The sequence below is a fragment of the Fulmarus glacialis genome, unplaced genomic scaffold (genome assembly GCF_000690835.1).
Source record: "Fulmarus glacialis isolate BGI_N327 unplaced genomic scaffold, ASM69083v1 scaffold29436, whole genome shotgun sequence".
NCBI classification, from domain to species: Eukaryota; Metazoa; Chordata; class Aves; order Procellariiformes; family Procellariidae; genus Fulmarus; species Fulmarus glacialis.
This window is the reverse complement of record NW_009216672.1, coordinates 3,358-27,848: the sequence shown is the minus strand read 5'-3', so window position 1 is coordinate 27,848 and position 24,491 is coordinate 3,358. Positions and strand designations below refer to the sequence as shown.

Here is a 24,491-nt window from a genome sequence, read left to right as displayed (position 1 = left end):
CCCCCCCCCGAGGGTGCCAGCATAGGGAAGGGGGTAGCCCCTGGTGTGGGCTTAAAAATGCACTGGCTGTAATTCTTTTCCCAACGGAGGCCTTTAGTTGAGCACAGAGACATTATGTCTGCTGTCCCAGATGACTTGACACAGCCCAGCTTCTCCTGGGGCTTCTGTGAGCATGTTGTGTTGCTGTTTCTTCATCCTGTTTGAGGCAAAACACCGGCGTGATGTCCCTGTGAAGCCGTGGATAGGTAGTGTACCCCAGAACGGGGGAAGGAATTCCAACGCTCTGCGTGCTTTGTGGAGTGAGCCATGTTTTGATAGGGTTGAGCCATTTTAGTGCTGTCTCACACTACATACATGAATGATAGAGAATAAAAACAAAACAAAGCAAGATATGTTAAAGGAATCCTTTAATGCAAGGAACAGTTCTTTACCATGAGAAGAAAACATGTCCAAAGGTACTGTAAAATGAGTTCAGACCATGAATTCTTCTACTAAATGAGTAAAGTTTGGCAGTAAACTAAAACCACTTTCTTCTCAGACCTCAAGTACTTACCAGTCAAGCACCTGAGTGTCTCCTCTGTTTTTACTCTATGTTGATGCTCAAATGTGAGATTCTTTTTCTCTTGAGAATACCACAGAAACAACGCTGCTTCTGTATATGAATTACTTTGTATGAGAACTTCAGTTTTCAAATGTATGCAGCAGATTCTTCTATTTTAAGAGGAATACAATTCCTGAGCAGTGCAAGGTGACTCGTCTGCAATGCCCCACTTCGTTCACAGGAAATTCTTTTTAAAGAATTGAGCTTTTTAAACATTCAGAAAAAATGTCTGCGTATCCAGGAATTTCCAGAATAAACTATCTGTTATTTCCAAAAATACTTGCAGACTCTTGTCCCCATTGAGCCCACCCAAATAAATCGATCAGAAGTGTGTAGACTAAAGGTGCAACAAAGGATGTAGAAAAATGTATAAATAAAGGAAATTCCTCTGATTCTGTGTATTCATGTTTTACAGGCTCCTTATCTGGTTGCTTTCAAACTTTTTCCAAAATTTTGTGGTTTGGCAGAAGTTTGTAAGGGAGAAGCTAAGGAGATTAAATGTAGTCCTTCAATTTATAGCTAATTACATCCTTACTCAATAATTCTTTCTGATAGAACTGTTAATATTCTTTGCTTTAATTAGCATATAAATTTTAGAGTTAAACCATAGTTTTAAAAGGTGGTTACCTCTTTAATAGTAATCTTTGTGATCATGTAAATTGAAATAATGTAAAAATTTGAGCTTCATCTCATTAGAAACAATAAACATGTTTGAGTTGCACTTTTACATTGTTTTTTTTAATAGCTTTTCATTATGAAAAGGCAATGAAATATTTGTGTAACAGTGCAAAAAGAGGAGAATGTTTCATATCTGAGTGAAACTGCTTTATAGGACATATGAAATTAAATATTATTTCATCTCATCTTAGCTTTTGGTAAATGTTTCTCTTACAGAGTATGAAATTTGATGCTTTGTGTTGCTTTGAGGAGATACTTTACCATTAAAAATGCTGCTTCATGTCTGAATAGTTTAGGTGATAGCCTCATCTTGGAAGCACATACGCTTGTTTTTAAGTATATGTGTAAGTACTGGTAGGATTGGATTTATAACCAGATGAGAGAGGTATAATGAACAGACTTTGAGCAGTTTGATGTGTGTTTTGATTGGAAAATGGTTATAGTCATTTATATTTTATGACATTTACCCTGCATTGCAATTCAGTCTCAGTTTCAGCTTTTTAGTTAATTCTAGGTGTAGAGGTTAGAGAGAGTGAGTGGGGGAAAGACTAAAATCAGGAATGAAAACAGAGAATTTTTTAGTAGTTTTTATTAGACCGCAGCACCGCAATATTTGTACAAATTCTTGAAGTGATTTGAAAGGAACAGGAAAATTGCAGGGCTGTTACCCAGAGTGACAGTACTGGTGAGGCTGGTAGAGAAAGGAAAAAGTGTTTGGTTTTTGACAAGAAGGTGGGAATTTCAAGCAAAAATGTCAAGAGGAATCGAGACTCCTGCATAGAAAAGCGAGGTCGACAGAGTGCGTGCAGTTAAGAAGTTGGTAGGGCACAGAGCAGCTTGGGGCGCATGGGTATCTCTGGAGAGGTGAAGCCTGCTCGTGACCGTCTGAATGCTGAGGGGTCTGAGGTTGATGGAGCAATGCAAGTGTGTTCTGTGTGTCTGCATCTGTTATGTGCAGCTGGCTTGGGGAACTCATTCTTTCCCCTGTATAGTAAGAGCTTAACACATGCAAATTTGCGATTTTGCAGAAGACAAGGAAATCCATCATTGTACAATTAACAAGATAAAATAATGTGATAAGCTGACTCGGTAAAGACAAAGCACCCTAATTAAGAACTGAATTCCAGCTAGCAGGTAGTAGGGTTTTTCATAACGTTGATGGCTTTTACAAATTAGATGCTCTACTTTAAATATAAGTCAAACCATTTAAATTTTTTTTTTTTTTTTAACTTGAGGTCATATTTGGAAATTCACGTTCTTCCAGTGTGTTTCGGCAATCAGTTTCCATGATAACTGAGATTTACGGTTTGAGCTATCAGTACTGTTTCTCTTTTTGCAATATGAGAGAACAAGGGAAATGTCATGGTTCCTCTATCCCTGATTTTATATCTCCAGATTCTGCCTCTGTCTGTGCCCTTTGCTAGGCAGAGCTTTCTTACGGCATCTTAAAAAGGGGTCAGTAGGACTGACCTCCTTAGCTTCGCTTGAGTAATTAAGCTGCTGCATTCTGTTCATTGATGTTGGCATTGTATTCGATAGCCATTACAGAGGGTTGTGCAGTCTTGAATATTTGAAGAGGCGCCTTGAAAATGGAATTCAGATCCTTCAAAAGGAAAGTTCAAAGTGGCTATACCTGTGTCGTGTCTCCTGCACCCTGTGCCTCTGTGCTCCTGTTCTCCCAGTCTTAGCATTTTCTTTTTTTGTTAGTAAGGAGGAAGCTGTCTCATTCTGCAGGGAAATAGCTGCATTATCCAGTGCACTCGAACCTTTCTCCCTCTCCCCAGATTTCTTCCTCTTATAGTAAGTAGAGGAATAAAATGTTAATTGGAAGTTCTCAATGTGACTTACTTCTTTTTCTAGATTCTGGAAGTTACAGTCAGTCTGGGGGCCAGCAGAGGTATGTGTGGGTTTTTTTGCTGTTAGCAATTAAATCTGCAAAATAAAAGGCCATTTAGGATTCCCAGCATGATGTTTGAATCTTTGGGCATGATACAGTGTTGATACGTTTTTGGAGTTACAGGTGCAGAAAGCTTGCTGCCCTGGGCCTTTATTGAGAAGTCTTACAAAACAGGAAAAAAATTACATTCCTGAAGGGAAGACAGTAAGCAGGTTTAAATTGGAATGACAGCTTTTGATAGTAAGAACTTTTGAAATGTCATGAATATAGAGAAGTGTTTTTCATATGACTGCCTTAAGCTGTTCACTAAGATTTTAGTCAAAGGTTACACAAGTGTAAAGATGATGGGCCATATAGATGTAAAATTTGATTTTTCCGTTTTATTTTCCCATTGGAGGGAAATTTTTGTTAAAACCCTCTGATAACTGTTCGTAATTGTGAAATTTAAAAAACAGTTCATAAAATAGCTGTGAGTTTGCGGGGCGGGGGGGTGGTGGGTGGGTGTATTTTAATCAGTGAAACAAAAGTGTTTTTATGGAAGTATGAAAATCAGGGCTAATGCTGACTGTGCTAATGAAAGTCACAAGGTTCTATGCATATAGCACTGTGTGAGTTTGAGTTTATATCTGAGTATGATATGAGTTTCAGCACATGGTTCTTCTGTCAGTTCACGAAGTCTTAAAGTGGCAGAATAATGAGTAAGTATAATCTAAAGCTAGTGCTGTTTTTGATGATAATGTTATTGTTGAATAGTCCAACAAATACCCAATTGACAGTAATTGATTAAAATTAACTTTGTAAGAATATACTGAAAAACTTAAAATGCCTTGGTTTCATACGGTAAAGTTTTCTGTGGTTCTGAAGAATCTGTCAAATTACAGTAAGCCCAGCTTTCATGTACTTTAAATTTACACTTGCAACAGAGCAGAAATTAAAATAAGCTCTTCTGGCTTCTGACAGTCAACTATGATAATCATTAGTTTATTGATGCAGTTCTAATATGCCTACAACTGCAGTACTTGTATTAAACAGCTATTTTGGAATGAAAAGAAACTTAAAATAACACCAAAAATACCTTTACTTTCCAACTCATGTGGAGGGCGCTGTAAGCATTTACTAAATGCATTTTTCTCTTACAGCTATTCGTCCTATGGCAGTCAGAGCAGTCAAAATTATGGACAAACCCAGGTGAGTTGAAAGCAACATTGTGCCTTTCAAAGCAGATGTTCCTTGAGTAAAAATAATTATTCCTGGGTGACCATATCTGGGCCAGGAAGAAGTCCATTCTCAGCCGTGCTTGATGTTTGCAGTCCTGTCTAGCGAAGGAAAACTGTAATTACCTGCTGTGGAAGTTACACTTATTTGAGTATGTTCTTTAAATTACAGGGATATTCTGGTTATGGGCAGAGTGGAGACAATTCATCCTATGGACAGAACTATGGAAGCTATCATGGGAACTATGGACAAAATCAAACAGGTTTGGCTAGCTTGTTACATTCATTGGCAGTAATTAAAAGGTGAATATTTACTAAAAATTTTCTTCCTCAATTTCCAGGTTATGGACAAGATTCCCAAGGATACGATGATGAATCCAGTTATGAAAATCAGAATCAGAGCTCATATAACCAGCAGTCTTATGGCAATCAGGGGCAGCAGAAAGGGTCGTCTAGAGGGTAAGGAAGCTGAGATTAACAGTATCTATTTAAAGTACTGTCTAGTAGTTGTACATTCTTAGCTAGAGCTATAATAAATTTCCTGCTATCCTTGCTAAAAAAAGGACAAACATCTGAAAATCGACATTCTTAAGACATTTTTAATGCCTGAAAGAACAGGAGGTAAGGGAAGAATATTTCTTCATGTAAGAAGGATGGATGCAGTTGTTTTGAAGCCAAGCTGTATGGGGAGATACGCTTTAGAAAGTCTTTGGATAGCCACTACAATGAAGAATGGACTTGGTAGAGAGTATTTTGATTAAGAAAAAGATAGATCGACTACCTCTCCAGTCACATTCTTTTGTATAAACTTAAAGTACTCTTTATTAACTTCAAATAAACTGTTAGCAAATAAATTCTTAGCTGTTCTTAGATTTGTAGACTTCTTACCTGACATAGAATGCCTTTTTGTGGTAAAAGAGGAGGAAAGGATTCAGAAATATCATTTAAGAAATATCTTTTCTCTTTCCAACTAAGTAGGATTCTCAAAACATCAGGGTTTTATTTCCTTATCAATAACTTAAATGTGCGTATGCAGACTCCACTCTGATTCAGTACTTTAAGCTATTACAAATGTATTTTACTTGTTAAGTGATGTTGTACTTGAATCGGTTTCAGGAGGATTAATGATACAACTTTTAAAGCATGTTGGAAAATACAACCCAACTTCCCGTAACGACCTATAAGGCCACTTCATTATCTAATTGACAAGCTTCATGCATACACCCCAAGGTTACTGCTTGCATTAGATCTTTATTGAGGATCATGTGACCTCTTGAAAATACACTGTCATGTACTAAACTTCATTCTTGTGTCCAAGGTCCAAATATTTTTTTGTATTTTTTTTGCAAGCTGATAAAACAATCTGGACTTCGGCAAACCTGTACTTGGTTTCTGGTTTTGGAGTTATTATTACAAAACATCTTAATATAAACAAGCAAGGTCTTAATCTGTCAGCACTAGGTGCTGTCACTCAGAGTGTCTTTTTCGCATCCCTAAAGAAGGCAGGAACATGGTTAAGTTTTGTTTTGCTTTGCTTTGTTTTCTGAGCGTTTATTAGAGCTGTACAAAGGTACAGGACTAGGCAATAATGTGGTTTTTAACTCTGTGGACATCTAGTGGGGAAAAAATGCAGTAGGGCATAGATTCTCCAACAAGTTGGCTTTGACCAAGAAAATAAAAAAAATACATTGGAGGAAAGCTTTTCAGTGTATGGTTGTAACAAGTAAGGAGAAACTGAGAAATTAAATTATAGCAACTTTGAAGAGGATGGCCACAAAATTGTAGCTCTCACATCCGAAGGGAGGGAAGGAAGGAAAACCAGCAAGTGGTGGATGCTCTCAACGATGATTCCTTCGTTGGTGATGGTGCAAAGGCTAAAGTGGAGCTGACTTTTTTGAAGTGAAGATATTAACAAAAATCTTCGCAATATCTTTGCCACTGGGATTAGTTATGTTAAAGCTAAGATCTAGGCTAGAACTGGGAGAGAGCAGATTAGGCGGTGTTTACACAGATGGGATATTTTGAGATTGGTTGGACCCAATGGACTTCATCTTAGAGTGCTTTGAAAAGCTGGTGGAAACTTTCTGTAGGCTCTTAGGGGGTTTTTTTGTTTATTTTTCTGAGGCATTTTGGCTACCAAGTAAGATTGCCAAAGACTGGAGAGTGGCAAATGTAGTGCCTCATCTTTTGAAAAAGGGGTGGAAGCAGAGAGAAGGAAGAGAACAAAGGGTGGCAGAGGTCAGTGATTAATTTCAATTACTGACAAAATAATACAGTTAAGGCGCAACTAAGTACCCAGGGGGAAAACAAAGGTATGAGTAACAGCCAGCATTTCCTGGATGCAATTTATTTCTCATAAATCTATATAATGTCTTGCTCTGAAAGGGTAACCCAACTGGAACGATTCTCTCATATGTCTAGATTTTCAAAATACTTTTGTTTCTACCTTGGACACTGAAGTAGCCTGGGGAAGTATGGTGTAGGTGAGGTTTCCTTGTCGTTGCTATAAAGTTGTTATTAGTCAGAGAAGAGTTACGACTGCCTCTTAGAATGTATAGCCACATTGTGTTGGAGTATCCTAGATGTGATATTGGTCAATGTTTCTGATGAAAGCTGGTGGGGTAATATACATAGATGGCACTAAAGTGGGAAGAACTGCAAGTATGTTAGAGGACATCACAAGAGTTAGAAAAGTTCTTGGCAAAATGGTAGAACACCCAGAAAAAGATAGATTGCAATTGAGGGAAAGCAAAATTTTGGGATTTTTTTTTTTTTTTTTGTAGGCGAAAGTATCAGCTGCACAATACAACATGAGCAGTGGGTGTCTTCCCTGCAGTTCTGTAGGGAAGGATTTGGCATTTAGCAGGTCATGGGCTATCCGTCAGCCACTGTCATGCTACTGGGGAGAGGGGAGAAAGCAAGCATTGTACTGGGGTATGTAAAGGGAGTGGTGCTGTTAAGTTACATTTACAGTAGAAATTGAGGATGTCTTGAAAGTGATGGTAACATGACGTTTTCTGCCTTGCTTTTATTGGAAGTCAGATATGTCCCAAAGAATATTTTCATATCCGTATGCCAGTAATTACTGGGAGGTAACTGTGACTAGGAAATTTTAGCAATGTCATGAATTTTCAGCCATTATTTTGCTCTCTATTCTGTGAACATTTAGCTATTAATACAAATTCTGTTTATTTTAAGTGGACGAGGCTCTTATGAACAAAAGTCAAACTATGGTCAGCACCAAAGCTCTTATGACCAGCAGTCAAGCTATGGACAAAACCAAGACTCTTATGACCAGCAGTCAAGCTCATATGACCAGCAGTCGGGCTATGGCCACCAGGGCTCATATGATCAGCAGTCGGGCTATGGCCACCAGAGCTCATATGACCAAAAGTCAGGCTATAACCAGCACCAAAGCTCATATGGCCATTCTCAGCAATCCTACCAGTCTCAGAAGGGAAGCTATAGCCACAACAGCCAAGGTAAAATTCACAGGTTGAATTCAATATTGGCTAATAAAATTGAGCAGAAACACTGTGAAATAGTTGGATTTCCTTCCACAGACAGTTGATCTGATGAATAGTTAAAGCTCTTTTTCCATGTTGATATTCTTGGGGAATGTTTTATTTGTTAAGACTTTCAAAATCTTACGCAGAGGTGAAAAACTGTTGGGGCCTCAGAAGTGTTGCATTTGCATTTGTTGGAGGCAGCCTTGCAGAGTCCATGTCCCTGAGTTCTGCGAATTCTGAATGGAATTTTCTTCCTAAGCTATTTTGAACCTTCTTCCTGCAGGAGGGTGACATGTCTTGAGCAGTCATGAAGAGCTTTTGCACTTCACATTCCAGCTTTACGCTGTGTAGGTGAATTCTGAGATAGAAGGAAATGAGAAGTTTAAGGTCAACCCTTTTTTTTGCAGTGACTTCACACAAGCGGCACAACCCACACTCTTTATCCTTGTTCTGTCTTCAGTGATGTCTTTTGCAAACTGGGAAGGCTATATGGAAGTAGAATGAAAAGTGTATTTTAGACAATATGTGTTTAATGTTTGGAAAATGGAAAGTAATTAAGGTACAGAGTGTTTACATTCTGAGATACCTTGTGGCCCTGGAAGCCAAGGGAGATAACTGGAACAAAATCAAACTTTCCTCCATTACTTTGTGGCGTAGATAATGTAAGAGAGATTTAGGAGTTGATGCTTTCTAGATTTAAATGGCAGCTTTGCGGGGGGCGCGAGGGGAAACGTAGGGTGGGAATTTTCACTGCACTGCAGTTTGCCCTGCAACTTACTCATGTTTTGTTTTGTTTTACTCATTCCTCCAGATGATCGTCGTGAAAAGAGTAGGTATGGAGAAGATAATAGAGGATATGGCGGGTCACAGGGAGGAGGTAGAGGGGGATATGACATGGATGGAAGAGGTCATATGTCTGGATATAGGTAAGTGATCTCATTCCAGTGCCTGCAGTTCCTTACCCTTGTTTCTTATTATTTAGCTGTTTTTAATTTTTGTTTACTGTATGTCTATTCCTAATCTGGTTCAGATTTAGATTTCCAAAAATGGAAGGTTTCTAAAATTAAACCTTTCTGCACTGCACAGAAATGCATTTTGCCTAGGAAAAGCTTTAGGTTCAGATAGATTGAGACCAAGCATTTGAGTGTTACGACACATAGCTGCATTTTATTTACATGACTTGCAATACAAAAACTGCCTGAGCCCATCCCTTGAAATAAGATAGTTTAAAATCTCTAAAAATTTGTTTTCGATGACAGGAAAACCAACAGCCAGGGATTGAGAGAGTTTTATAAAATTCATAGCTAAGGTAGCTAACATTTTAGCAGGGAAGTATCTTGACTTTACAATGACAAATCATTACACTAAGGTTGGCTAATTATCTTTCTGCTTCCTAAATAATTTAGGAATAATAACATTACTTGTTCTTTACTGTTTTTTGCAGTTTTAAACTTCAATTAAAATACAGTTTTTATTATTGGTTTAGCTGTCAATCTAAACACGTTTATTTTAGGTAGATTTTAAATACTAACAATACTGTTACCGCTTCTGCCATTGCCTTGGGCCCTGTTCCTGTCAAGAAAATTTATGCACATATTTAATTTTGCGCTTGCAGATGATTTCATGCATAGGTATGAGAGATTGGAACCTTTGCTTTAAATCCTATTGAGTTAGGCCAGATGACATCATTATTTCTTAATAAACTACCACAATTGGCTACCCTTTATGTACCTCTCTGAAATGGTTGGGGGTGTAGAGTGCTCATGGATGCAAATTAGGAACGTTGAAGCTTCCAGTGAGCTTTGAAGTGTTGCTTCTCAGCACCACTTATCCTTTAATAGGTTGCACAGTTCTGGGTTATTGCTAGAACTCTAGATGAAGAACTCTGATTATACAATGCTGTTTATTTGAACTGATCTAATTTAAAGAAAATAATCCAACAGTGTGTTAAGACTTGGTTGCTTTTTAAATTATTTATTTTTAAACCATATGTAAAATTTGTCTGCTCCTAAGGTGGTCCCAAATTGTACTTCATGGCTTGCTGTTTTGATGACGTAGGTGGACCCTATCTCTCCTAATTAGGTGTGGTAGCACAGTTACAAAAGCACATGAAAAGTTATTTTATGTTATATTTTGCTGGGGTTTTATATAGTATAAACTTAACTAGCAAAGTAATTTCTAAGTTCATTTTCCGTTAAAACTGAACAATTTTTTAAATTAGCTTTTCTGTATGAATGAGGGTTTTCCATATTCCTATGATAAAATCTGGGTTTTTAAAAAAATTGGTTTTAGCTGAGCCCTTTCCAATAAGAGGAATGAATGTGAGCTTCAAAAAACACACTTCTAGTAGATTTTATCACTTTGAAACAAACTTCTGTCTTTGCAAGATAAAGTAAGATAAATTAATGTCTGTGAAAATAAAGCCTCTTACCATATTTTTCCAAAATGTAAGGAAAATTTTGTTCACACATCCATGTAGATAGTAGCACGTCGGTGGACTTGAAAGCCAAACAAAGGAAAAAAGTGGAGGTGAATGGAGAAGTGGGGGAAAATACAGCAAAGTGGGAAGGCATTTATTAGGAAATCTGTCCACTTCTGTTAAGCGATGCAGTCTTTAATGCTGTTTGCAGTGAAATTTTTCTGAAACTACAATGTCATATATGTTTATTCAGTCTTTCTGCATAATTATGATGGAGGATTCTGCTTCTGACATATATATTTTATCAAAGTCATGCTTCTTAGAAAAGTGTAAAAGCTTAAATTAAATGACAAAATGTATGATCACGGGGAGAATAACATCTAGTAAGGTAAGAAATCATGTTTAGCCCTGTGAAAATGGGAGTTTTCAGGGTAGGTTTTGGTTTTGTTTCCTTGGGTTTCTCCTCCCCCCCGCCCTCCCCCCCCAAAAGCAACTTGTGTAGGAATGTCAAGTCTATCTCCAGTTTTCATTTTCAGTTTTTTACTTCGATCATTTTAATGCTTAACATTAAATTGTGGAAGTTCCATAGCCATCAGGAAATAATCTGTCTAAAAATCTTGTCTACGCAGGTATTTGTACTGTTCGAATAATGTAGGCTTTGATTTTTATAGTGGTTAGAAAATAATGTGTAAATGAGTTCTATCAACACAAAAAAAATTGTTCTGTGACGTTACAAAAAATTAATAGCTAACGAGACCATAGCGAATGAATCTCTGCTCTGTTATCTAGTAATAAAAATTGTCTTGGCTGGCATTTAAATGCAGGGAGAACTTGTTGCAGCCTGTTCTTCGTCAGTAAGAGCTTTACCCAGTCATTGGTGTTCTTATGGCTGTATTGCCTCATCTGCTCTACAGTGCTGAGCCATCAATGCCGACTTGCTGCTGTCCTGTACTTGTGACATGGTGACTTTGGCTGCAACAGCAGTTCTCCCGCAAGATTCCTGCAAGTTGCATTGGCCTGTATAAACTTACCCTGCATGTGAGACCTCTCAGAGCATTCTGCAAGTGCAAAAAATTAGTCTGGAATACTTGGGGCAAAGTCAAATTAGCATTTTTAAATTTTGAGAGCTTTTGTTTCTTTGAATAATCTTTCTAAAAGTACTGCAAAACATAGTTGGTAATGTTAAGGTATGAATTGTTATTCTGAAAACTAGAATGACTTGAATATGTACTGTAATGAATGCTTTCAGCACTCAATTTTTCTTTTGGGCCTGTGCAAGTCATTCAGCACTGAGAAGAAAGTATCTTCTGAGAAATGACTGTTCAGATTCCCTAGCTGATACTGTTATGATAGAGAACAATCATTTTCTTGTGTCAGATGTTCACTTTTTAATCTTAGTAACTTAGGGTTTCAAAATTTTTCTTCAGGTTTTTTTTAATGGTCTTGAATTGCATCTTTTGGGATTTTAGTAGAATTTTTCCACTCTTTCATTTTGAAGCTTGAAAAACTGATGATCTCACTAATTTATATTCTGGCTAGAAAGCAAAATCTTTTCTTTTTTAAAAACCCATAGTAGAAGAGTCTCATCTTTGAGCTCTTTTGGTTAGAAAGCAGGTACACCAGGTCTTGAGAATGCAGAGTTTTACTCTAAGTTATTCTTCCAAGTTTCCTTTTTGTTGGAGTCCTCATCCGAAAAATCAGTAATTGCTTATTGTGGTTGTGGGACCGAATTGTTTTGATTAAGCATGTAAGTGGGAAATACAGTAGCAATACAAAGTAGGTTTGTTCTCTTTCATCTTGGGAAAGCCCTTGAGGCAGTCGGGTAGCCATACCTGTGACACTGCCCTTTTAGAGTCTGGGGATTAAGTGGGAGAAGCTTTGCCTTTGAATCTGCTCGTGCAGTCTGTGTTGGTGGAACTATGTAGATGCAGTTTAGAAAAGGATTTACTATTGGGTTAGGATTTGTCATAGAAATCCTAACTTTGCTCAGCACAGATTTCCACCCCACCCCGCCTTGTGCAGATTTGATGTTGATGTACTATAAACAAAAGTTACCTATGCAGCTTAATTGCTCTATTAGCTATTATGAGTGGGAATTAGCTTATTGTGATATAAAGAAACTGCAACTTAGTGGAAATGTTTTTACAACAGTGCAGTTTGTGTTCAGAATAAATATTTTGACTTGTAATGTATATGCTTGAGCTTAGCCTTATATAGACTTTGGAAAAACATGAACAGAGGCAATAAATATAGGCAGGGGGAAAAAAGCTATCTGCCAGTGACTTTATTGGTGCACTAAGCATTCCTTTCTTGTTTTTAAAAATACATTCTTAAGTGTAACTCCCACATGCTTGGTGAGACATAGATGCGTGTTGGAGGCTGAAATTTGGTTCCTGAATTCTTAGTGCTACCTCTGCCAGTATCTGATCACTTTTTTTAAGTATATTTCTTGTATCTGTAATGTTCAGCTCTTCATGTAACTGTGCCTTTAATTGAAAGAGTTGTTCCCAGCTGCAGTAAGCAATGTTCAAACGAACTCCATTTATACTCAAGTAGGTGATGTTTAAATATATGACTGAGTGTAGGGAGAAAAGACCATCTGAAGACGTTTCTTTCATAGCAGTAAGTTTTTGTCACTATTAATGGTGCCATATACACATTCTGGCTGCTTGCAGTTCAGTCTCTTTTATTTTATTATCTTTGTTGGTGGCACTGCTGAATTTTAGCTACCTGTTCATGATTCTAACATAGGATGTTAAAACTCCAAACTGCACCTGGTCACCCATCTATTTGGTCTGTGTGCAAGGCAGGTAAAGTCATAGACTGAAACACTGCAATTATACTTCCCACATGTTCTATGACAATAGTGTGGGAACTAATTCAGTTGCTAAGATTGAGACTTACATTTCACGTCCCAGCAAGGGGTACATCTGAGACTGTGGCATCCACTGTGCAACCAGTTTCTGTGTTTGGCTTCACTTGCTGCAGCATATCCACATGCCTCCTGTAGCTTTTTGCCCAGCAGTCTCAGGAAGGTAACACACCGCAGCTTTATAAATCACATATGAAATGGGACTTAAAAAAGGAAGAAAGCATTAATCTATCATCAAAGCTATCTGTCACTGAATTGATGCAGGTTTTGGTTGGGTTGGTCATGTGAGACTAAGCAGAAGATAACATGCTGAAGCATTACTTGGGCAAAAACATATTTCTACAGACATTAATTAAAAAACTAATTAAAAATTGCAGATTGCGCTTGTTAGTGCAGGGTGCAGAATTACTGTATCGCAAAGTTAGAAATTAGGCATTTGACTATGACTTCCTTTACATTTTATACATCCAACTCTATCACTTCTCAGAATCATGGTGCACACATTTTACCCCAGCATCTTAGCAAAATCCTCACTTCCTGTAAGATCCTGGCTGTGTTGATCACAAACTTATTTTCTGTATGTTTTTAGATTGTTGGGTTTTTCTCATTTATGTCTCTGATGCTTTCAAATCAGAAAGCATACATTGCTGGATAATGCTGTCCTGATGAATTGGGACCATAATCTAGGGTTGGAAAACTTTGATAATATTTCCATGGTTGATGTATTCACTCTTCTTGTTTCTGAGTTAAAATCCTAGAAGAGCAGGATCCTGCTGGAAATTGTTGTGCCATAAGGAATTTTTTTTTTTTAGCTAAAGTGAATTGGAGGTGGCAGAAAGATATTTACAGTAAATTTTATGATCACCATTGTGTTTTTATCATCAGTCCTTGAAAATAGCCAGCCTTGAATAAAGACCAGTTCTGATGTTGCGTAGAAAATTCATTCATTTTACCTCCTTAATGAGCAGAATGAATGACTTATGAGTAAATGACACTGCAATTTAGCATTCAGATTTTTTCTGTGGAGAAGCAATTTAAAATCTGCAGCAAAAATTTATTGTAAGAAAAGTCCCAGTAAAAGTGGTAGTCTGTTGTGACAAACATCTAATACTCCTTACATGTACTGTCACAGAATGTCAGTCACCCTTCAAAGAACGTCTGTCTTAATCCAGTTTTGATAATATCTGTTGAGACCTTATTTCTTTTTTGTCCCTCGCTTTGGGCAGATTTTATCTCATAAATGTTAAGTAAGCAGTACCCTCCCATTCATGACTTTGCATTTGCTGTAACAGAAAACAGATATACAGAGTGCCAAAGAAGTTACTCCCTAATTCTATTTCATTGCCTTTTGCTGGGGTGCTTGTGTCCCATGTTTGGACTCTGATGGGTTGGCAGATATTTTGAATGAAAACCTGGACTGACTTCCAGTTGTAAGGCGCATTGGTGAAGGGGCTGCTTGTACTGACACAGTAGTTCCAGGGTCTGGAGATGGCCCTCTACATCAGGGTTTGAACTTACATTGGTTTTATCTTAGCTGCTGAGCGTGGAAGCTATCAGGATTAGGTGAACCTGCTAATTTTCAGGTGGCAGCTGTGCCCCCCATGGGAAGGAGGGCAAGCAGACAGTTGTACATGGCAGTACGAGACAGTCTTTCTGACACTTGGTTATTGACTTTCTAAAAAATCCAGTGGTTGTATTTTTCCTGAAGGCTTTGAATATTGATTATATTGTGTTCATAACATGGATGCAATTAAAAATGCTGTTGTGAAAAATCCTACTAGTACGAACATTTACATTGAAAAGAGTGAGGGTTTATTTTCATGCACATAATTGGAGGTGTAACATCCTGTTTAAAATCCCCTTCTAATCTTTGAAAATTGATGTGTGTAATCTCTTAACTTGGTCTACATTTTGTGCCACAGGTTTCAGAATGAATGAAATAAAACTTCACGGCCTCTGCTTTTGAAGCTCACATACACACACCTTCTCTGTAATGTCAAGTGCTAATAGTACAGCAGGTCCCCACAGACCCTTTCTCAGAGAATGGCTGATGCTGCTAATTTGTCCCCCGTATATAAATGCATAACAATGGAGGTTAATTAACTTTAGCTCTTCTTACTTCTAGGAAAGTACTAAAGTACTAATTATTCCAAAGTAGCAATTACATCTACAATTAAAGCCCATTAACCTTCATGAAAATAATGTTTCTGTTTTAAACCCCAGTTTTTAATAGCAGTCATTTTGGCTTATGGGATGGGAGAAAGTATTGAAACAACATGTGTATGGGTTAGTTTAAAATACTCTTTAGGGCTTCTCGTCTCCAGTGCAGCACCCTGTGCGATTATTCACTTTCATGTAATTTAATCTTTGAACATGAATGAGTAGTGAGGAGAACATAGAGGTGGTGCTTTAGCTGCTAGACAGTAACTCTCAACTTGTGATCAGTTGACTGTAGATCGAGCCTTGGGCTCAGCACATAGAGACTTAAGGAAGAAATCATTTCTTCAATTTTTCCTCTGCAGTGGTGGTGACCGTGGTGGCTTCAAAAATTATGGTGGTAAGTGCCGAGTATCAAAAAATGTTTCAGTGGAAATTCTTTATAAATCTAAAAGCCACCGATATCTTGCTACTATCTAGTAGAAGCATTATAGTGTTTTGGTGAGGCTGGTGTGTTCATGAGTTTTAATAGCCAAACTTTTAGCAATAAACTGGATTTCTACTTTGTCAAATTGCATGAAAGAATTTGTGGAGACAGTGACGTTCACCGGATTTTTTTTTTTTCTTTTCTTTTTTTAATTTTTGTTACAAATGCTTCTTAGAAAGGTTCAAGAGGAAAAAAAAAAAAAAAAAAAGGTAAACTGCTTGGTGATCTGACAACCAGCATTTGCAAGATAACACCAGCATGGCACCAGTGTGGCAACTGCCACATGCTGCAAGTTAAAGAACACGTTAACGTCCTACAGACACCTTCTGTTGAACGTTTTAATCTAAATATTCTCTAAATCTCTGGTTAATGTTTTAGATCTTAGATGCATTACATGCATACTTTAAATATTTTCTTGTCTCTAAAAAAGTCGCCTGAAAATGCTTTGCTAAAAATAGTCTTTTTCTTTTTTTTTTTCTTTTTTTTTTTTTTTAAACCCATTTCATAGGTCAAAGGGATTATGGACCGAGATCAGATGCTGGTAAGAAAACAAGCAGTGGGTGGGAGTGGATTGTAGCTCTTAGGTCATTGCTTTTAAAATGTATGTCTAGAAAGATGGATGTGGCTGCAGTTCCCATGGCTCAAAAGAAATTTAGCTAAAGCTTGTCTTCCTTGAAAGAAATTTATTTTATTAAAGTGCATGTGAATTTTTGGATGTCTTTTCATGCAACAAGTAAGAATTTGCTGATGAACTTTGAACCTGCTTGAGCCAAGCAGCTGCTTTCACTGCCATAACACTTCTGCTAAACTTGTGCTATTTAAAACATACGCTACTTTGATGGATTTGGATGTCCTAGCTGCATGGACAAGTTGAGTGTGTGGCAGACAGCTGGTCAGCTGTTGAATGCATTCAGTCTCTGATGTACTGCAGCATCTGAAGGTGCTGTGCCTGCTTTTTTTGAAGTTGATGATGTTAACTTCAGAATTATGCTCTCTGCTCACCTTTTATTTCACACAAGATTCTTTGGGATTTAAAGGTCTGCTACTGGGCAGTATAGACTGGAGCTTAAAATGTTGCTTCTGTTGCTACCACAAAGATGCATGGTAAATGTAGCTTATTTTTTAATAGATACAGAGTCTGACAACTCTGATAACAACACTATCTTCGTGCAAGGACTTGGAGAGGATGTTTCAACAGATCAAGTGGCAGACTATTTCAAACAAATTGGTATTATAAAGGTACGTGAAATGAGAAATCATTGGCAAGGAGGAAGAGAACTTGCAGAGCTACTGTATTGGAAATGTATCATTCAAGGCAGATGACTCTGACTCCCCAGCAGTTGTAGACAACATTTTTATCTGGGTTCCCAGATGACAGCTCATTTGTAAGCTGGCAGCACTAGCAGCTTTTTTCTAGTGACATTTAGATTGCTTCGTATCTCTTCTTTAGTCTTTATAACCCTTAACACTGACACTCTATCTGTTGTACCACCCTCACACTTCAGCAAGTATGCTGCTGTGTTCTATGGCTGTTTCTTCTGTTTCTGGAATTCTATACTAGGGCTTCCTGCACTTGACCTCAATTCTTGTAAAAACTGGGCCCATCATTACTTCACGGAGAACAGCCAGTCAGTATCCTTTGGTCGAAAGCATCTGTTTCTGCAGGCTAGCTCTAAGAGAATCTTCGTTCTAATGATACTTAGCTGTTACAGTTTATGCTATGAACTGGCTTTACCAGTATTTCTCCTATGCCAAGTGTACAACCTTTCTTTTCAGATGAACAAAAAGACTGGCAAACCTATGATAAATCTTTATACAGATAAGGATACTGGCAAACCAAAGGGAGAAGCAACAGTATCTTTTGATGACCCTCCTTCTGCTAAAGCAGCAATTGACTGGTTTGACGGTGGGTGAGAGTACTTACTCTTTTTGTAATTTATGAATCTAGCAAGCAGTGGAAGAAGCAAATCGATAACCTTATTGCAGACCCCATGCTACTTTTTGTTTGGCTTTTAGTTTGTCTTCCGCCCCCCCACAAAGACCTCTATTTCGTGGTATTTTGTGTGTGCTGCCTTTTTCTCTCATTCAGTGGAACAGCAGCTAGTGATTAAGACCAAAAATGTGTAATGAAACTGTAAGGGTTTGCTGCTGTACCTCAGTCATCCCTGCACAAAATATGAGAGATGGTATTCATGTCACTCGGGAGAGCGTAACTTCTTGTTCAGACCAATAGAGCTGTAACCTGTGTTAGTAGCTGGAGGGATTTCCTACAGCGTTCGTATTGATATTATAGTGCTGTGGTAGCATTTTTAGAGTTTGGCAATGGTTATGGCAATCTTGTGCCAAGTGCTTTGTATATACGCAGTGAAGAACAAGGGTTTTTTAAATTACGGGTTCAGTGGAGGAAGAGAGCAGATCCCAGAAATAAATGGATGTAAAACTCTTCAGCTTCGATGCAGGAAATATAGTGATACTCTTTTGTAGTAGTAAACTTTGGGGGGGGCTGGAGGGGGGTGTGCCTGCTCCTGTGACCCTGTGTGTTCACAGAATTTTAATAATATTGGGCAGAAACAAAAGGACATACTCTGCATCTGGTGTGAAATGACAATGTGTAAAAAATCTGGCATGGCATGCTATTTGATGGTTTATATTTTGCTAATAAAATGTCAATTGACTTTTGTTGAGGAGGGTAAAGCAAATATGACTATTATTAGGCACACATGCAGTCCTCTCTGTTCTGTGGTAAACCTTGTATCTATGAAGAACTAAGACTTTGTATTTTAAAAGTTCATGTTTTTCACTTACTTGGGAGTATTTAATTTTTGTGCTGGCTGTTGAATTGTACAAAAGCAGTGTTGCCTGACTCGGGGGAAGAACAGAGTTCTAACATCCGAACTACTTATCCATGAACATGGCCAAAAATATTTTAAATGTTCTTGTGTGTCTAGTTAAATTGCGACTTACAGATTGCATTTAAAGTAAGAGAAATATCTGTGGGTCTATGGAGAACCTAGCAAGCACCTCAGTGTATGCCATCTCACATTTGGACCAGTGTTTTCAAAAATTTTTGCTGGAGATTTACTCCAGAGTCCCTGTGTCTAAAGAGCTTTGTATTCAGTCTGTATGTGCAAATCACTTCTGTTCTTTTGAACTTGCTGCTGTGTTGTTGGGAGCTGTATTGATCTTTCTCTCACTTTCTGTCTTTCCACAGGAAAAGAATTCAATGGCAATGTTATCAAAGTTTCTTTTGCAACTAGAAGGCCTGAATTCATGAGAGGAGGTGGAGGTGGCGGACGTCGAGGTGGGACTAAAATCTGTAGAATCCTTGCTTTTGCATAGTTAAATGCATTTTAACTATTACTGGTTTATAAAAGAGAAGTTGACTTTGAAGCAGTGATTCATCAAAGCACATGGGCCTTTGGGATTCTGCCATGAAAAGGGGTAATAACGATTGAACCAAGTTAAGTAAACTGAAATCTGTAATCTCTTTTACACAGCATAGAATTTATGCTTTCCTTTTGAACTGGAAAGTCTCCAGATCCTGTCTCAGCAAGAGATAGTATAACAATGATGCTGAGGCTGTACAGGTTCCATATATATAGATGTGAATTCCCAGTGAGTATTTGCTTATTACAGCAAAGCCTGGAGATACTCTGATGTTTCCAGATGGTATTAAGCAAGGTAAATTATTCCAACTGCTACTGACTTGGAGCAGCAGTTGGATGTCTCACTCCTGTAATTAAATAGATGTTAATCTCCCTGATTCTCTGCCTAATACAGTTTTGTCAGTAGTCCACTGGATTTTAATTACCATTTTACAGGAAGCATGCTTTGTGCGGTGGCTGTCAACAAATTTTAGTTCTTAAATCAGGCAGTTTTGTAGGTTGATAAAAAATGATACTTCAAGAACTTCAATTGGTATAAAAGTTCTTAATCTTTTTGATGCAGAAAGCAAGAACTATGTTGTTCCTGTGCTTGTGTCATATGCAGCCTGGCATTAATCCAGACAGATTTTTTTTTTGGTTAGATTTTTGTTCTGTGACTAAGTCTGGCCTTACGTGATTGATGCTATACATTAATAAAATTTCATAAAGATTTAACAATGTACATAGTGGGTTTATATTTACCCATTAGCAACTCAAGTGGATCAAGTTTCCTTTTACTCCTGAAAAAGAATTTATAAAAAATACGTGGTGGAGCGAATTTTTCTGGCCATCATGTGCTATCCTTGCTTCTTACTTTTCCCCATCTGCCTAAGTTATAAATCTGTCCATATGAATGTGTGTATTTCAGCTATGCAGATACATTAACTTCAGGATATTGAATGCTGTTGAGATTTGGTGGTGGCGGAAACTTCTGTTGTCGTTTGCCCAAGTCTTCTAGCTATCTTGTAGCTAGTAGTAAATCAGCTAGTAGATGCTGAATTCTACGGTAGTACAATTTTTTGTCATTGGCACTATCTGCTTCTTTTAGAGTTCCTAATACGGTTTCAGACGCTTGCCTAGTAGGGATAGATTTAAAATAAACACTTACTCTTTCTTCCACCTGAAAAGTCTGTCACTTGGGTTCTGAAGCCAGTAACAGTCCTTAATAAATGTTTCTCATGTATAGGTCATAGACACTTCCCCTCCTTTATTCTGATTATAATTTTGTCTACAGGTTCACGAGGTGGATATGGAAGAGGTGGGGGCTTCCAGGGTAGAAGTGGGGAACCCAAAAATGGTGATTGGGTTTGTCCTAACCCGTAAGTGTCATTTTAATTGGGCAGTGGTGTTTCATGTATGCTCTCTGAGTTTCTTAGCAGCTAAGGCTGGGGAATCCTTGTCTTTCCTAGGGCCTGTGGTAATATGAACTTCGCTCGCAGGAATTCCTGCAACCAGTGTGGTGAGCCCAGACCAGAAGATTCACGTCCATCAGGAGGTGTGTAAAAACAACTGTGTCTCTTCTGAAGTGTTACAAGTGTTAATGGCATCTGCAGCTTTTTGAAAAACCTGGCTGATGTGTCGGTTTGCATTTTCCTCCAGATTTCCGTGGGAGAGGTGGCTATGGAGGAGAAAGAGGATATCGAGGGCGTGGTGGCAGAGGCGGTGATCGGGGAGGTGGCTATGGTGGTAAAATGGGAGGAAGGTGAGCAGTTGCTTGGCCCTTGCTTGGTTGTGTAGCATACAGACTGTGGAATTGATAGGGACTGTGGGAAAAGAGTCTTGTTTATGTGTGCATGGACAACTGTGCTATGAAAATGTTAACTACAGATAGGAGCTTCTGGAGAAAATAAGTCAGTTTGCCTGTTGAGTGTGTTTTGTGAGCGTTTTCGGATAAGGCTATCTAAACATAGAAGAATATACAGAATTCGGTGTAGAGATGTTTGACTGAAGGGACTATTTGTTATTTGCTTAAGGGATTCCTTACAACTTTTTATTTCCTTTTCAGAAATGATTTCAGAAATGATCAACGCAACAGACCATACTGAAGACCACTGTGAATGTTTTGTTTGTCTTCTTGATGCGTTTGATAGTGAAATTGCCAGAGTTTTGCCTGCCGCTTCACCCATGGCCTCTTTGGATAGTGGAATTGAGTGAAACTAGATTTTTATTTTGGTGGGAGGGACTGGGGCGGTTTGGGAGGATTTTTTTTAAGCAAGACATTGAAATTTAATCTTGATTTCAACATTCTCCTCTTTTCTTCCTCCCCATACCTTTTCAACAGGCCCTAAGAAGGAAAAGGACAAACTGTAAAATATTGCCAAAATATGAAGTGTTTTGTAATACAACAATAAATGCTGATTGTTTTATTTGTGAAATCTTACTGTTTCACAATTACTTCAGTTGCATGCATTTCCTTATATATTCCCCGTCTTCTTGTGGTATGACCTAAGTAGTAAATAGGGTCTTGTTTGAAATGGCACTGCTGCTTTGACCCTAGTTCTGTGCTGTTTGCAAAAATCTCCAGTTAAGTCGGTGGTGAGCCTACTTGCTATCCATGCCCTCTATCCCAGGCTTGCAGACTTGTCCCTTGCTCCTTTCTTATTTCCCTCTGAGACTGAAGTCCTGTGTTGCCTGCGTTTCCTGCTACGCCTGCTTTGGTGTGCCCTGCAGCCTTCATGAGGAGCGGGCAGATGGCAGTGTCTTCTCGTGCTGCCAAGGAGCATTTTGTGGCCAGGCCAGGCCTTCAAAAACAAGGTGGGATGGCTTCAAAAAAAAAGGTAATTTGCTATGTTTTTTTGTACCTTTTAATTGCTGCTTTTGAAGTGTGGGTGATTGTGTGCAGCTGTTTCATCTTTGAGATAAGATGCAGGCGAGGTTCAGTAGACACATTGTAAGCGTTTGGGATTCAGCGCTGAAGCCATGGTTTGAAGAAACAAGGGAGATTAATTATCACTCCTTCTCGGATTAGGTCACTCTGCACGCTGCAGAAGTGGGTTGGTGGGAATCTGTGAGAAGCTAGCCCTGCCGCAGCCAGCTTGTGTCATCACAAGTCTTTAAGAGAGAATGTCTGGTCATCCAATACTCTGGTGGGCAAAATACTACAAATGCAAGCTCTCAAGATCTGTAGTTACGATCTTGATCACTGGGCACACAGCTGCACAATATCCATGGCCTCTCACAAAGAAATGAACAAAAATAGCTTTTGTTAATGTTTGTAAGCCACCTCCCTAGCTTGGTGTACATTCATGGTCATGGTAACGGTAAGTTCAAATCAGCCATTACCCAGGGCTGTAAATGTAATAACTATGCAGTGCCTTTTTAAGGTTTCTCCTGGAAAGCACGGGTGCTGTCAGTGCTCTGTCAGAAAAGGCATTTGTCACGAATTCTGGACAGCTTGTTCCTTTTTGGGTGAGGCTTTAGAAAGGCAAATTGTAGACAAATAAATTCAGTATGTTGGTTTGCTTCAGATTTAAGATCTGAGGCCTGATACTCCTAATTTGGTTCTGTCAAAAATTAGCCTGGCTACAAAAGTTTGAGTGCTTATCTTTTTTAAGCTAGCGTGATGATTTTGAGTGAAGCAGGATAGAGGGTGCTCTTGCACATAGCTGCATTGGCAGATCTGAGGGAGCAGTGGCTGCTGGATGGGGTGAAAGAGGAAAGCAGTGATAAGCAGCTGAGAACAGAACGGGATGTGTCACTGCCTAAGGTTTCTTCCCCAACACAGCTGCGCTGGCACGTTGCACTGCGCGAACACCTCCTTGGGGGCTGCACCTCGAGCCCTCAAAGCTGTGCAGGGAGAGGTGGAAATGGCTGAGCTGAGCAAAACCCAGCTGCACTGAGGCAGGCGCGGTGTCTGGTCCCACGAGTTCCCTGGTGGGGCTCTCGCCTTTTCCTTCCTGGGGAAAGGAATGGTGGTTGAAAAAGCTGGTACTTTCAATATTGGGAGCAACAGTTCTAGCTCTCTTTAATGCTGACTCAACTTCCAACCCCGCTTTCTCCCCTAGGCTAAGAACGCTTCTGTCTTCAAACAGTCACTACCCAACTGGATTACTAAGTAGACCAGTATTTAAGTAAGCCACAAAACTGCTGGAGCTGTCACCACCTTCACAGCTTTTCCAGCCTGGCAACATGTGTTTTGTTTATGTTCTGTTCTGCATCAGGGAAAACACAACCTGTGTTCTTACATGTTTAAGACAGTGAAGACATCTTCACCAGCTGTTTTGTTTTATAGAAAACTAGCAGGTCAGAGAAGGGGTGGTACTAGTTTGATGGCACGTATGTTTTTTAGTTGCTTTTGGTGTAGGGAGAGTTAGATTAGTTTAGAGAGGCCTGGAAAGTGATATTTTGTAAAAGATGTAAACCCAGATGATGGGTTAACTATGTCATTGCCCTCCAACTGTTTCTGGTAAGTCCTTCAGCACTGCAGTTTTTCTCAGCAACTGCCTAAAGTTCAGAAGGGTAAGCTTTAATGAGGTTAAAAGGAAAGTAAAAAGCTTAAAAAAGAAAAATCAGTAACTAGTTTATTAAGGATTGAATGAATTTTAGCTCTTCCTGACATGGTAACATTTGCTGTTGACTTCTTGCACTCTGGTTAAGCAGACTGCTCTTTTAAATGCAGGCCCTTACAGTCATGCTAGGAATATTCCTGCATTTAGTTAGATAAACTGAGCAGGTGCATATTTAAGTCGGCTCTGCTGGCACTGCAACTAGCTGATCTGTTTCTAGGGATTTACTTGTAATACTGTGCAAATGGAATGCTTTACTAATGGTCAGCACTGTTCATAAGAAGACTCGGGGTTTTACAGATACTAGAATTGCTGCTTGCTTTTTTTAACTAGGTGAGGAAGGTATCCGTTGACCAGTAATCTTTTACTTTTAACGGACCAACAGCTGAATCAAAAATAAAAGGCACATCTTGTGAATCCTACTTTGAATTTATCTTCAGTAGGTGCTCTCTGAGAATTTGGTGGGACTTCATATAATAAAATGGCAAACTAAGGAGAGACAGGACTGCAGATCTGTCAGGAGGTAGAAAACCAAGAGAGGCTACCCCAGCAGAAGGAATGGGTTTGGGTTGTCTGAGCTGGGAACAGCTATGCTCTGCTTCCCTCATCTCTTTTTATATCTATCCTCCAATACATTTTCTAAGCAGCGAGGTTTTAGTTTTGGAAATCAGTCCTGTATGGAATGCTGGTGGTTTATTTATAAAAACACATCTAGCACTTGCCAAGC

General features: G+C 38.7%; 1 protein-coding gene across 1 annotated transcript; it reads left to right on the top strand.

The window, feature by feature from the left end:
* Positions 1-3,139: 3,139 nt before the first annotated feature.
* Positions 3,140-21,634, top strand: TAF15 (TAF15 RNA polymerase II, TATA box binding protein (TBP)-associated factor, 68kDa; the record flags this gene model as incomplete). Its single annotated transcript, XM_009579390.1, has 15 exons — positions 3,140-3,176; positions 4,316-4,364; positions 4,563-4,653; positions 4,732-4,849; positions 7,589-7,872; positions 8,711-8,825; positions 15,713-15,747; positions 16,343-16,375; positions 16,964-17,073; positions 17,611-17,740; positions 19,046-19,135; positions 20,494-20,578; positions 20,669-20,754; positions 20,859-20,961; positions 21,265-21,634. Coding segments are annotated over 15 exons (1,406 nt in total), but the record flags the coding sequence as incomplete, so codon positions are not given.
* Between the last annotated feature and the right edge of the window lie 2,857 nt (positions 21,635-24,491).